At 44.4% G+C, this 15236-nt stretch overlaps 1 protein-coding gene across 2 annotated transcripts in view; it reads left to right on the top strand.

Moving 5' to 3' along the window:
- Positions 1-15236, top strand: part of txnrd2.2 (thioredoxin reductase 2, tandem duplicate 2) — a 106926-nt gene that overhangs the window by 29705 nt on the left and 61985 nt on the right. For both annotated transcript variants that reach the window (XM_070888062.1, XM_070888061.1), the window contains 4 exons: positions 273-347; positions 463-541; positions 2327-2389; positions 6381-6448. In XM_070888062.1, the coding sequence (XP_070744163.1) occupies positions 273-347; positions 463-541; positions 2327-2389; positions 6381-6448 (285 nt within the window). The remainder of the gene's footprint in view (positions 1-272; positions 348-462; positions 542-2326; positions 2390-6380; positions 6449-15236) is intronic.

Raw genomic sequence — 15236 nt, 5'->3', positions numbered from 1 at the left:
GAAACCAAGGCCCTGTCTGCCCTCTGAGGGGAGTTATCCCCGGTGTCCTGGGCAATATTTATCCCTCAATCAACATCACTAAAACCGATTATCTAGTCATTATAATATTGCTGCTTGTGGGAGCTTGCTGTGCAAATTGGCTGCTGCGTTTCCTACCTTACAACGGTGTCTACAGTTTAAAAGTACTTCATTGGCTGTAAAGTGCTTTGCGATGACCAGAGATCATGAAAGGCGCTCTATAAATGCATGTCTTTCTTTTTTTTCCTCTTTAGGGATATCATGGCTAAGGCTGTTCAAAGCCACGTGAAATCCTTAAACTGGGGACACCTAGTGCAGCTTCAAGATAAGTGAGTGTGTTTCTTCAGCAAATTAACTTTTAGCATTTTTTTCCAGAAATCACATTTCATTTGAACCTGTTTAATTATCGGAGCAGAATATGTAACCTCTCCTTATCCTTAACAGGAAGGTGAAATATATGAATCTCAAAGGTGCTTTTGTAGACGAACATACTGTTCGAGGGAAGTCCAAGAAAGGTGAAACGGTAAGGCTTCTTCACTTGCAGTTGAATTTTTACAGCATCAGTTTAGATACTTTTTAAAGTAATTTGGGATGGGGGTGGGAGCGGATATTTTATATGCACTTGATCGATCAAAGTTTGTAATTTCATTGCATTGTGCAGTGGGAGAGAGAAGATCGAAGAGTAAATTTTGTACAATTGTGAAAATGTTGAAAACTCCTAAAATTATTATCGTCAATGGGGCAAAGCCTCTGAAATAACTGCACCCCCTGGGCTCATTGGGGCCTAGATAGATTGTATAGGAAGGACCTATTTTCCTTAGCAGAGAGGTCAATAACCAGAGGGCATAGATTTTAAGTAATTGGTAGAAGGATCAGAGGGGATATGAAGAGAACTTTTAACACTCAGAGGATGCTGGGAATCTGGAACTCAACGCCTGACAGGGTGGTAGAGGCAGAAACCCTCATCACATTTAAAAGGTACTTGGATGTGCACTTGAAGTGCCGTAACCTACAGGGCTACGGACCAAGAGTTGGAAAGTGGGATTAGGCTGGATAGCTCTTTTTCGGCCAGCGCGGACACGATGGGCCAAATGGCTTCCTTCCGTGCTGTAAATTTTTATGGTGATGCCAGTCAGGTTTATGCAAGGTCACCTCCTCGCCGTAGTGTTTCTAGAGTGCAGTGAGCAATCCAGCAAGCAGCTGTCTTCATTCTTTTCTGCTTCTGTGTTTGTATGTGCAGAATGTAGCCTCGGAGAAATGACCTCCCAAACCCGTGACCTCTGCCGCCTAGAAGGACAAGGGCAGCAGGCGCATGGGAACACCATTACCTCCATGTTGCCCTTCAAGTCACACATCATCCTGACTTGGAAATATATCATTTGTCTTCACTGGGTCAAAATCCTGGAACTCCCTCCCTAACAGCACTGTGGGAGCACCTTCACCACACGGACTGCAGCGGTTCAAGAAGGCGCTTTCTCAAGGGCAATTAGGGATGGGCAGTAATAGCTGGCCTTGCCAACGACACCCACATCCCATGAATGATTTTTTTTTAAAAGAGAGAAAGCTTTTTGCATCTTAAGCAAATATCTCAAATCCTGTTGATTTGAGGGGAGGGAGGAGAGCGCCGGGGGCGGGGGGGAGTTGGAAATCATAATGTACATACATATCCGGGGAAAAGAGGTTTTGGGAGGGAAGAACAAACAAAAGTTAACCAGCACCTTCAGTATGTTTTCTAAAGTAGAAGGTGTCTGTGAGACCTTGTATCTTTCAGTACTAGTAAGCAATGTCCCTTAAAAGAAATCTTTGGCCTGTGCGACCCATCCCAAATACCGCGCAGGCATGGTTTTTCCTATTTAAAAGCCAGTCAGCCGGCTGCGTGGGAGCTGCAGCGTGCTGTGCGACTGCACTGCTTAAAGGGAACGTTGTTGGTAAGGTGTTTATATCAGACATGTGAAATATTGCTTCAGTAAGTTTGCTGTTTTACAGCAGTGAGCAAACCACTGTTTCGGGTGTAATTACAGCAGGACCACTTTACATAGCGGCTTCTGTTAGAAATATAAACGCAGAAATTTCTAATAGAAATATTATAATAAACGATGAAACCGGCGGCAGTGCAGCACTCCCTCAGGACCGCACTGGAACGCCAGCCTAGACTTTGTGAGTGTTAGTTAAACAACTGTGAGGCTTTAGTTTGCAGTTCATTCTTGTAACAGGTTTTACACTGATGAGCTGCAGTGTACCTCTGACAATTTTACCCAATTTGTTGCACCAACTATTTTGACTTGAATAATATGGATTCTATTTGCAGACCATTCTGACTGCTGAAAACATTGTGCTAGCAACTGGAGGAAGGCCAAAGTATCCCCTCGACGTAAGCTTCAATTGTTCCTGGTCCAATCCATCATATATCTCTTTCTGGGACTTGTAAATATTTTTGTATTTTGGCTGTAGAATCTGGCCATTCACAGGAAGAACTATGCATTAATCAAAGAATGGAATTGTGACAAGAGAACGCACTGCAAAGTTTTTATTTTTCCTCGTGATTTGGAGCCTTGACGTACCCTAAGGTGGATGTGGGTGTGTGACTGCAATGCTGCATGCACTGAATCAACATTTGCAGCCCCTGCGAGGCACTGAGTGTAAATCAGGTGCTTCTCTATAGGGATGGAACATTTAGATGGCCACTGTGTCGTGCTGTTGTGCACTTCCTAGTTTCCTGTATCAGGGTTTAGTGGAGGCCTGGGAACAAGTTACTTGCCAAACCGCTCTGCTGGGTATGGTGCACAGGAGAACCAATGAGAGGAGAGCAGTGAAAAATACCTCCACTCGCAACTTTTCACAAAATTAAATCCCAGCCTCACAATAGCACGTTTTGCTTTTTCCCCTCCTCCCCACATTGTCCATCATTATGGCCTCTGAGTGACACTGGCATGGTTGATGTGCAATGTTGGGGCAAGAAGATAGAGGCTTTCACCTTGAGTCTTGTTATAGTCTATTGCATCTAGCAATGGTTGGCACCAGTGCCAAGTTGAAAATCATTCCATTTCCCAGTACTGACATGCCTCACCCAGATGATTTGTATGCCCTTGTATGTCACCTACAAGGCCAGGGACCAAGAGAGCTGGAAAGTGGGATTAGGCTGGATAGCTCTTTGCCGGCCGGCATGGACATGATGGGCTGAATGACCACCTTCTGTGCTGTAAATTTCTATGATTCAGTGATAGCAAAAAAATTACCTCCAGGGCTTTCAGCTGATGGGTATGCCATTCAATTTGATTTTATCTTATCCTTGCCCTAATCCCTGCAGATAATATTGTTGTACTGCAATCAAAGTACACCTCCGCAGGTCGGACTACAAAAAAGCTGGAGCAGCAGACCACTTCAACCTCCAGCGCGAGCTGCTCCAAGTGTGCGGCGATTTTGAGATGGGCGACTGGGTTACGTCATCAAAACCCTGGTCGCCGTTTTGGAGCGTGGACAGGAACATCGGTGGCGCCCAGGGACAGAGGAGTGGGAAGGTAGGTGCGGCAAGAGATCGTGGCGTTGGAGCGGGGAGAGATCGTGACGGAGATGCGGTGAATGTTTGTGGCGGAGGAGCGGCAAGAGATAGTGGCGGAGATGCGGTGAATGTTTATGGCGGAGCAGCGGTGAGAGATCGTGGCGGAGGTGCGAAAGATGAGGGGTACGGGGCCCAGAAGAGCCGAGGGCCCAGGGACAGCACGGACCAGCCCACACTGCGATATGTGTGCTGCGCACGAGATCCGTGCAGCAGAGCGAGTCTCCAGTCGTTAACCCTTGCCACTGGATAAAGGCCGAGCTCTGTCAAACCCGTGTGGTGGCTGATGTGCAACAGTCACCACACGTTAAAAAAAAATCCACGCACAGGCATCTTCCACCCCCTCAATTGGAGTTCAGGACCAGGAATATCGGATCCTTCATTGAAACACCTGTGAACTCGTGGAAGCAAGTCATCCTCATTCGAGTGACCGCCTACGATGATGATGACTGCAATCAAAGTAATAAGTTATTTTCTTTTTTATTACTTTCAGTTATTGAGAACGGTGGTAAGTTCGGACAAGCAATCTGCTGTGTCGTCTCGAACTTCTCAACCAAAATGTCAACGGTTACTATTTGTTAATGTTTATGCTGGAGAAACCTCAATATCGGGTGAGTCTTACCCACCCAATATGATGGCACACCATCAGACTAAAGCCCTTGAGGCAATTTTAGAAAAAATCTGGATGAGGGATATCAGTACTGGGAAATTGAATCATTTTCAACTTTTGAGAACTTGCCTCAGGACGACTTGGAATCAGTTCATAATACAACATAAATTAATGTTTTCCTTGGTAAACTCAGCAAAATTGCGTAGGTTGCTCCATACCGAACACGTGGGGAAAAAGCACAATGCTTTCCCGTTTTTTTTTGTTTTTAGATTTTTATGTACAGATGGTCAGCTGACGAATAATCAAATCCATGACACAGCAGTCAGCGTTCACGGATATGTCTCATTTATTAATCCTTCCATCATGATATTCAAATCTAAGTGACAATTACATTGCATTTAAAACAAAAAACACCTCTAATGGCACGGACTCATGCTGGGGTACAGCTCCACAGCACAGCCTGATCCCATTCACATCCACTTTCTCGCAGGTACACGAGGGAGCTGTCAGGAGGAGGAACCCTGGCTGATTTTTCTCCTCTTCTTAATCCAGGGCCACTGAAGTAAATTGAAGGGGTTTTACAAACATTTTTGGCTGAAGAACAGCGGAGACTAGTAATTTCTGTTTTACACTGGCTCTACCAACTGAACCACAACATAATTGAAGAATGAGATTGTTGAAAACCAGTTGATTTATGAAGAATACATCGGTGTTGAAATCTTACTCATTAAATTAGTAATAGTGGGCCCAAAGTTCCACATTGCCGTTTTTTGGGCGTTATTTCCGAGTAACGGCCGTTTCTTTAGTCCGAAATAACGGCAAAAAAATGCCGAAGTTTTGCCAAAATTATTTTTCATTTTGGCGCAGCGCAGAAATAGCTCTGATTTTTAGAATGGAGCTAATTTTTTTCGCCGTAAAAATGACACCCGTTCTGCGCGTGCCCAAGCATTTAGGTTTCCCAGGTTAATGTGAGGCACAATGGGAGGGAACGAACTGTCTCTCTCTCTCTGGTTCCCGGGCGTGGGAGGAAGGAAATGTGGGCTGAGGACTGCTTTTATATAATTGTGTAGAGGGAGCTTTACTCTGTAGCTAACCCGCGCTGTCTCCACCTGGCCAAATGCCCCTCCGCGGCTGCCCCTCTCCCCGGCCAAGCCGCCAGACGAATCAGTTGCCTTCAGTCCCTGTTGAGCGGCGAATTGGTGCAGGACAAATTAAACTGTACCAACACAATTACATGGCACAACTGACACCATCAGCTACATACAGAATGATTTTGAAGTGTCAGTGTTTTATCACAGGAAATATTAAGTCCTAAAAATAAAATAACTTTCTTTTATTCAGGTACAGCGTTGAAAATCCGGAAGCCTCGGGACCGAGGCCGCTCTGGATTCTGTGTATTTCCGGACTTTGGTACGTCTTTCCGACGTCCCGAGTCCAGAAATGCCTGGCCCAAGGTAGGTCGGTAAGGGAAGGGGGGGAGGGGGGCTGTCGGTCGGCCCGAGGTGGGGGAGAGGATGGCGGTGACCCGAGGCGGGGGTCCAGATTCCGGAACATTTTCCGGATTCCAGACAACCCTGCCATGGATCGTCCGGATTCCCGAACTTTGGATTTTCAACGCTGTACTTGTAATTAAGTAATTCAAAGATAATCTTGCATCACTAGATTCAATAGTAACTTGATTAGTACAGATCAACATAACAAATCAATCCTAAGCCCAGAGGTAATGGCCGAGGTCCCTCCGTTAACGCAGATTTCGATCGGACTCCAACTTGGTAAGGCAAGGTTTTAAAAAGTGGTCCTTAGCCCTGTCCTTAAAAAAAAAATGTTAAATCCTTATTGGCGAAACTTGCAAAAGCATGCAAAAATGGCGTGATGGGTGGATTTAACTCCGAGTGATGTCCGAAAAACAGTACTTAAAAAAAAAATAGCCGTTATCTGTTAAGGACGGAGTTATACCATTGGCGAAACTAGCAAAATCGCCTTCAATTAAGTTAACTCAAAAAAAAAAACTGTTAGTTCCAAAAAAAATTGAGTTAAATAGTGGCTAATTTTGGGCCCAGTGTTTCTGTAGTAAATCTTTGCTGGCACAACTCTCTTCGTCCTGTATGATGTTTGTTTTCGTGCAACAGACAGAAATATAAATCCAGAATATTTTTTCGCTATAAATGGTGTAAACTGCTCATTTTCTTTTGAAAGGTTCCAGGGGCTGAACTTGGCATTTCCAGTGATGATATTTTTTGGCTAAAAGATTCACCTGGAAAAACGTGAGTAAATAATCCTTTCGGTTGGGCTTTCGAGCACAGTGAGGGGAGAAGGAGGTGAATGTATGTTCAATGGTTGATCTATTAGAAGTAGGAGGCTGCTGTATTTTGATTTATCACATGCACGGTACCTGTATTTAACTAGCATTTCCTTCCTATTGTAAAATACAGGATGAGCAAAATTATCTTACCTTGTGCCTTAAAAAATAGGAGCCGACAGCTGCTAGTGAAGTTGAAGTTGTTGCGCATGCACAGTTTGTGTTTATTCGGTTGTTTGCTAACTGAAAAGAAAATACAGTCGTTGTTACAAAGAAAATACTTCCTGGGAGATAGGAGGGGAGGGGGTGGTGAAAAGAGATCACTGCTGCCGAACAGAAGTGCGTCAGGGAAACAAAATCTGTGTCAGGGAAGCAAAACACAGCAAACGTCCATTTTTATTCATTTTCTTCTCCTTTCCTTTCACACGGAACCTGCGCTCCGTGCAAATAAATCTCGGCTGCGAAAATGTCATTCACTAATACATAAACCAACCCGTGCTATTGTACACTATTAAACCAATCCGTTGCTACATAGATTACTTAGATTTAGGCGAGCGATATGACTATTAATACTGAAATCACAACAGATTTATGCGCAGAACGCTTCTATGCAGCTTCCGGTCGTTGGTAGCAGTCACGTTTCCGTTAAGCTGCAGCGGTCTGGAGGTCATGCGGAGGTCCCACGCAGGCCGTTCACCGGCTTTTGCATGGGAGAAACCCCGCATGTGCGAAAATTTGAATGGGCCGTGCATCCACTTGAAGGGAGCTGCGCACCCAATTCAAAATTACAGGCAACATTGCTTTTGTTAGCTATTTTTATCGAACGAGCTGGTTATAATGTGCCCGAAGGTGACAAGCTGTTGCAAAACTTCTGATCTTTGTTGAAATCGTTATTCGCCGAACAACAAAAAATTAAAGTTGAATCCATCATTCAAATCTATTGCTGAACAGCCAGAAAATGGATCACTTGTCGCACATTACAAAGTCAGTTGACTGTTTCTGATGTTCTCAAACTACAAATGCTAAAAGAGCCAAAGCTGACTTCCTGCCTAAAGTGAATTGCCAGCTGTTTGTATGTAATAGTTTAAAAACCAATTCACTTCACCTTTTTGTGCCCATTAGTAGTGAGTGTGGTTGCTGCAGTACAAGTGGTACCAATGGGGCTAAAGGGCTAATTGAGCTAACCATGTCCTATATCAGTTCCTTACTGGAAATGCTTAGTGAAACTATAATAAAGTGATGTATGTCAAAAAATGGGTTGGCGAGCTTGTGGTTGGTGGTAACTTTTGTGCAATTTCAGGAAGTTGGCTCGAATTAAAGATTAAAAAAGTAATATATACATATAGGGGCCGATTTTCAGCACCTCACTGCCCACTGCCGCCCACTCCCGCCGACATTCCTCCTTAAGATCCGCCCAGTGCCACTTTCGGAGTGGCTTGGAGGGGAGAGCCGCCAGGAACCGCCTGCTGACGTCACGGAGTGGCACAACTGAGCTCCTGCCCGCCGAGCTCCCAGATTCCTGCGGGCGGGACTCGGTGGCACAACGGGGGTGGACTGCTGGCTGGAGGCTGGTCTGTCCCCGACGGTGTGTATGAAGAACCTGATAAAAAGGTAAGTGAACACTTTAATACTTTTTTTCAACCTTGAAGGTCTTTGGATATTTTTATTATTTTTTGCTGCTGTTTTTTTTTTTAGGTCTTCGACCCTCCGTGGGCCCGACTCCATCCTCGGCGGCACTTGGGCGACAAGTGCCTCTGCCGCCGAGAATGCGACCTCCCGCCCGCTGCCACCCAGATTGGTGGTGTACGTCTTCCATTTGCTGCCCGCCGACCTTCGAGGGACCTTCTTCCTGAATACCCCACCCAAAGTGGCACATTGGGCAGCACTTGGGCGGGCAGAGGCCTTGCTGAAAATCGACCCCACAGTCTTTTCAGGGAATCTGTTATTTTGTAGTGTGCTGACATGGATTGAGAACTGGTTGTCAGACAGGAAGCAAAAAGTAGGAGTAAATGGGGACTTTTCAGAATGGCAGGCAGTGACTAGTGGGGTACCGCAAGGTTCTGTGCTGGGGCCCCAGCTGTTTACACTGTACATTAATGATTTAGACGAGGGGATTAAATGTAGTATCTCCAAATTTGCGGATGACACTAAGTTGGGTGGCAGTGTGAGCTGCGAGGAGGATGCTATGAGGCTGCAGAGTGACTTGGATAGGTTAGGTGAGTGGGCAAATGCATGACAGATGAAGTATAATGTGGATAAATGTGAGGTTATCCACTTTGGTGGTAAAAACAGAGAAACAGACTATTATCTGAATGGTGACAGATTAGGAAAAGGGGAGGTGCAAAGAGACCTGGGTGTCATGGTACATCAGTTATTGAAGGTTGGCATGCAGGTACAGCAGGCGGTTAAGAAAGCAAATGGCATGTTGGCCTTCATAGCGAGGGGATTTGAGTACAGGGGCAGGGAGGTGTTGCTACAATTGTACAGGGCCTTGGTGAGGCCACACCTGGAGTATTGTGTACAGTTTTGGTCTCCTAACCTGAGGAAGGACATTCTTGCTATTGAGGGAGTGCAGCGAAGGTTCACCAGACTGATTCCCGGGATGGCGGGACTGACCTATCAAGAAAGACTGGATCAACTGGGCTTGTATTCACTGGAGTTCAGAAGAATGAGAGGGGACCTCATAGAAACGTTTAAAATTCTGATGGGGTTAGACAGGTTAGATGCAGGAAGAATGTTCCCAATGTTGGGGAAGTCCAGAACGAGGGGACACAGTCTAAGGATAAGGGTTAAGCCATTTAGGACCGAGATGAGGAGGAATTTCTTCACCCAGAGAGTGGTGAACCTGTGGAATTCTCTACCACAGAAAGTTGTTGAGGCCAGTTCACTGAATATATTCAAAAAGGAGTTAGATGAAGTCCTTACTACTCGGGGAATCAAGGGGTATGGTGAGAAAGCAGGAATGGGGCACTGAAGTTGAATGTTCAGCCATGAACTCATTGAATGGCGGTGCAGGCTCGAAGGGCCGAATGGCCTACTCCTGCACCTATTTTCTATGTTTCTATGTTTCTCCTCTGACCTTCATTGTTGTTTGTTATAGTGGAATTTGAAAACATGGTAGGAGGTTTTGAACTAAAAGTAAAAATGCCAAATCTTTATTGAATGGATCTGCATGATGACTGCTGGGTAGCTAACTATGTATGAATGTTGGCCTTCATTTTCGTAAGGATCTGAGTAGCTCGGTATTTATGTGTGGGTGCTGTTCTCTACACAAAGATCAGGTGCAGCTGCTTTTAAATGGAAAAACCGTGCATGCGCGGAAATTTGAATGGGCCAAGCAGCCCATTAAAGGGGCCACGCACTCAAAAGAAACATTAGCAGGCACATTGATCAGGTCCCGTGGTAGATGTGTTACGTGTGGCTTGGATTTGTGTTAAGTGGATTTCTGTGGACTCGAGTATTCTTTGATATATTCATTTTGCAAGGCAAGGACACGGTGTAAAATTGTAATGTCCCATAGGTCAGCAGGTTTGTTCAACCCCATTTGCAGACCTCACGACTGCCCCTGTTCCTCAGGTTTCCTCAACGAGCAGCAAGGTTGGAAAAATTAATTCTCTTTGAATTTGATTTGCACGAACTCGGCATGGAGAAAATTAATTTGGAAAATGATAGCTGGTAAAATGCTATGAAAAGTGTAACCTTCTCAAAGATATATTTTCCCAGCACATTATGAAAATGTCAGAAAAGTTCAATAAAAGGTCATTTTAACTAAATGACATTTTGTACTTTGACAAACTTCACAGTCAGTATGTTATTCCAGTCCATTGTTAAAGGATATATCATAAAAACCTCAATATTTTTGATTTATATTTAGCAACTTGCATACCTTGCCTCAGGAGGGTTAAAGGTAGCAATTACTTCGAAGATCAACAAGTTTCCCACAATAAGCATGGGAACACCACCACTTCTAAGTCACACACCATTCTGACTTGGAAATATATCGCCATTCCTTCATCATCACTGAGTCAAAATCCTGGAACTCCCTCCCTAACAGCACTGTGGGAGTACCTTCACCACACGGACTGCAGCGCTTCAAGAAGGCGGCTCACCACCACCACTTCGAGGACAATTTTGGATGGGCAATAAATCCTTGCCTTGCCTTGCCAGCAACGCCCACATCCCGTAAATGAATTTTTAAAAAATGCATTAAAGTTTTGCGTAGCTGTCCAGTGATGTCATGCACATAAACTAGTGTGCGTGTTTTTGTGTTTTGAAGAGTTCTTTTAGAATAATCTATTCTAATGGAAACCTAAAGATTAAGCAAAATGCTAGAATAGGAATGGAGTGGCTTCCTATTATTGCCCTCCTTCAAACAAAAATGGTTGAAGCCAAAGTAACACACCAAATATACTGAATGGTGCTGGATGGTTCATTCCATTGGAAAAGCAGGATGCTCTTTCAAAAACCAGTGCCACTGGCACTTTTCCTCCATTTTGACTGCTGCGCTGTATCTTGGGCGATATGTGTTTGAAGAGGTGCCAAGTTCCCTTTAATTTTTTATTGGATGCGCGGCCCTGTTAATGGGCTGCGTGGCCCATTCAAATTTCCGCACAGCATGCTCTTTCCTGTTGTTAAGCCAGCAAGCAACTTGTGCTGACCTCCAGACAACAGTGCGATTCTGCAGCTTAACAGGAACGCTGGTGCCAATGCATTCTTGCTCAGCAAAGATCTTGGTTGTTGGCAAAGCCTAAACAGTGAAAGTGGAAAAAAAAAACAGCAGCAAATCGAAACTTTTTTCTTTAAAGTTGCACAATAAATATTCGAACACGGGCCCAAAAATTGCTGTCCAAATAACAGCAAGGTTAGTAGAGCTCGCCGGTATTTATGCACAAACGCTACAGCAACTTCAGGCAAGAGCAGATGCGCAGTGGAAATCGAAAAGTTGCTGTCTGAGATGTGCCGCTTCGCGAAAATGGCATCTCGCTGTCTCACTCACCGTTGAAACACATTGAGCGGTGCGAAGTTGTTGCACTTGCGCTGTAGAAATGAAAGTTAAGTCAAGTCATTTCAAGTCCTTAATGAAAGTATTAAAAGACTCTCAAAAATCAACTTAATGAACAAAGTTAATCTCATTATTGTAAATATGTATATTTTTTTCAATTTTGATTAATCCCTTATTTTGGATATGAGAAATTTCAGTTATCAAGGAAAAAAATGTCGGCTGTAAATTTTATTGAAAAAAAAATTTGAAAGCGTTTTGAGTGATTTCTGGGAACCTCAATCCTGAGGTAATATAATCTTAACTATAAAACAGCAACTATTGTATGTCACACCTGACACTGAACATACTTATCACAGCGTCACCTCCAGGATTAATAGTTACGGGGGCATTTATAATGGGCAAGATTTTTCTATCAAAATAATGGTGAGGCTATGATGTCGTCGTTATTTATGCATAAATACTAAAGCAACTTCAGGTGAGGGGCAGATGCGCAATTAAATGCTGATATCGCCGAGTTGCGTCGTCCCGCTGTTAAGCAACGCCTCGATTTCAAAATTCTCATCCTTGTTTACAAAACCCTCCATGGCCTCACCCCTCCCTATCTCTGTAATCTCCTTCAGCCTCACAACCCCCCAAGACATCTGTGCTCCTCAAATTCTGCCCTCTTGAGCATCCCTGATTATAATTGCTCCACAATTGGTGGCCGTGCCTTCTGTTGCCTGGGCCCCAAGCTCTGGAACTCCCTCCTTAAATCTCTCTGCCTCTCTACCTCTCTCACCTCCTTTAAGACGCTCCTTAAAACCTACCTCTTTGACCAAGAATTCCTCTTATACAGTTTGGTGTCAAATTTATTTGTTTTGTCTTAAAACACTCCTGTGAAGGGCCTTAGGATGTTTTACTACGTTAAAGGTGCTAGATAAATACAAATTATTGTTGTTAGCTTCATTAAATGGTGTGAAGTTGCATGGTAGCTACGAACTAAACCCATCGCATATACTTAGGGCGAGTAATTACAAGTGAAAGTACCCTTTTAATGACTTCCAATCAACCTCTCTGGCACCAAAAAATGAACTATTACAAGTGTAGAGTATCCACTTTCAAAGCTGCTTAGCCCCTTAACACTTCCTCTCTCACTATGTTTATCTCGTCTAATATTTCACACTCCTCCTTCATTGCAAAGTCTGCATCGCCCCTCTCTTTTGTGAAAAGGATGCAAAGTATTAATTAAGAATCCTACAGTGTGCATTTCTGGTCACCACATTACAGGAAAGATGTGATTGCACTGGCAAGGACGCAGAGGAGATTTACAAGAATGTTGCTTGGACTGGAGAATTTTGGTTGAGGAAAGATTGGAGATGCTGGGTCTGTTTTCTTTGGAACAGAGAAGGCTGAGGGGAGACCTGATTGGGGTGTATAAAATTATGAGGGTCCTGGATAGAGTGGATAGGAAGGACCTGTTTCCCTTGGCAGAGGGGTCAACAACCAAGGGGGCATAGATTTAAAGTAATTGGGGGGAGGTTTAGAGGGGATTTGAGGGAAAATTTCTTCTCACACAGGGTGGTGGAGGTCTGGAACTCACTGCCTGAAAGGGTGGTAGAGGCAGAAACCCTCACCACATTTAAAAGATACTTGGATGTGCACCTGAAGTGCCGTAACCTACAGGGCTACGGACCTAGAGCTGGAAAGTGGGATTCGGCTGGATAGCTCTTGGTTGGCCAGCACGGACACAATGGGCCGAAATGGCCTCCTTCCGTGCTGTAAATTTCTATGATTCTATGAGGGACTTCAGTTACGTGGATCGACTGGAGAAGCTGGGGTTGTTCTCCTTAGAACAGAGAAGATTGAGAGGAGATTTGATAGAGGTGTTCAAAATCATGATGGGTCTGGACAGAGTAGATAGAGAGAAACTGTTCTCATTGGCAGAAGGGTTGAGAACTAGAGAACACAGATTTACGCTGATTGGCTGAAAGTCCAAAGGCAACATGAGAAAAAACTTATTTACGCAGCGAGTGGTTAGGATCTGAAATGCGCTGCCTGAAAGGGTGGTAAAGGCAGACTCAATCGTGGCTTTCAAAAAGGAGTTGGATAAGTACCTGAAGGAAAAAAATTGCAGGACTACGAGGAAAGGGCGGGGAATAGGACTGGCTGAAGTGCTCTTGCAGAGAGCTTGCACGGGCTCGACGGGCCGAATGGCCTCCTTCTGTGCTGTAACCGTTCGCTAATTGTACACAGCAAAATCTGGCCCAACGTTTGTCAATGAAACTCCAGATCTAATATAATAAAAGCAATGTGATGTGGTCAACAGCTAAATCTTTTGTGGCTATAATTGGTTTACTAATGCATGGTTGGGTGGATTAAACTATATTTTTTTTATGGTCGTCTGTACAGCTTTACAGATTTGGGTCTGGTCAGACGATCCCTGACCCAGTTCATCCACATAAATGGCATGGAGACAACTTGCACTAAAATTGCACTATTTTAAATGGAATTTTCTGCAAAAACCGAGTACAATAGGCTGAACTTTAAGCTGCTTTTATATTGAATTTCAGCCATCAGCCCCTGTAGCTTAGATCTGAAGCAGCCAGTGGCTCAACAAATCTGAAACTGCCAGATTTAATTAAGCAGTTGGGCAGAAAGGCCAGTTTTCCTCCTGTCTCTAACTAAAGCATTGACTGGCAGCAACGCGATGCAAACTTTCCCCTTTGATGTCCTATTGGCAGCCTTGATATACCCCATTATATGCAAGTTGCTGTAACGTGTTGCCACTAATTAATGATGTAATCATGCTCCTCATGCACGCTGGCCAATTTGTCACAGTCACTTTGCCCTAAATATCTTGTACTTATTCCTGTATCCCTCTCTGTTCCAGGCCTCTCAATCCCTGGAAACCATCTGTTTCTATCTTCTCTACCCAATCCCTTCATAATGTTAAACACCTCTCTTAGAACAAACATAAGAACATAAGAATTAGGAACAGGAGTAGGCCATCTAGCCCCTCGAGCCTGCTCCGCCAGTCAACAAGATCATGGCTGACCTGGTCGTGGACTCAGCCTCGACTTACCCGCCCGCTCCCCGTAACCCTTAATTCCCGTATTGGTTAAAAGTCTATCTATCTGTGATTTGAATACATTCAATGAGCTGGCCTCAACTGCTTCCTTGGGCAGAGAATTCTACAGATTCACAACCCTCTGGGAGAAGAAATTCCTTCTCAATTCGGTTTTAAATTGGCTCCCCCGTATTTTGAGGCTGTGCCCCCTAGTTCTAGTCTCCCCGACCAGTGGAAACAACCTCTCTGCCTCGATCTTGTCTATCCCTTTCATTATTTTAAATGTTTCTATAAGATCACCCCTCATCCTTCTGAACTCCAACGAGTAAAGACCCAGTCTGCTCAATCGATCATCATAAGGTAACCCTCTCATCTCCGGAATCTTCTCTGGACCCCTCCACAGCTAGTATATCCTTCCTTAAGTAAGGTGACCAAAACTGCACGCAGTACTCCAGGTGCGGCCTCACCAATACCCTATATAGTTGCAGCAGGACCTCCCTGCTTTTGTACTCCATCCCTCTCTCAATGAAGGCCAACATTCCATTCGCCTTCCTGATTACCTGCTGCACCTGCAAACTAACTTTTTGGGATTCATGCACAAGGACCCCCAGGTCCCTCTGTACCGCAGCATGTTGTAATTTCTCCCCATTCAAATAATATTCCCTTTTACTTTTTTTTTCCCAAGGTGGATGACCTCACATTTTC

This window comes from Pristiophorus japonicus, chromosome 8, assembly GCF_044704955.1.
Source record: "Pristiophorus japonicus isolate sPriJap1 chromosome 8, sPriJap1.hap1, whole genome shotgun sequence".
NCBI lineage: Eukaryota > Metazoa > Chordata > Chondrichthyes > Pristiophoridae > Pristiophorus > Pristiophorus japonicus.
The sequence above is the reverse complement of the archived record's forward strand: the minus strand, read 5'-3'. Positions and strand labels throughout refer to the sequence as shown.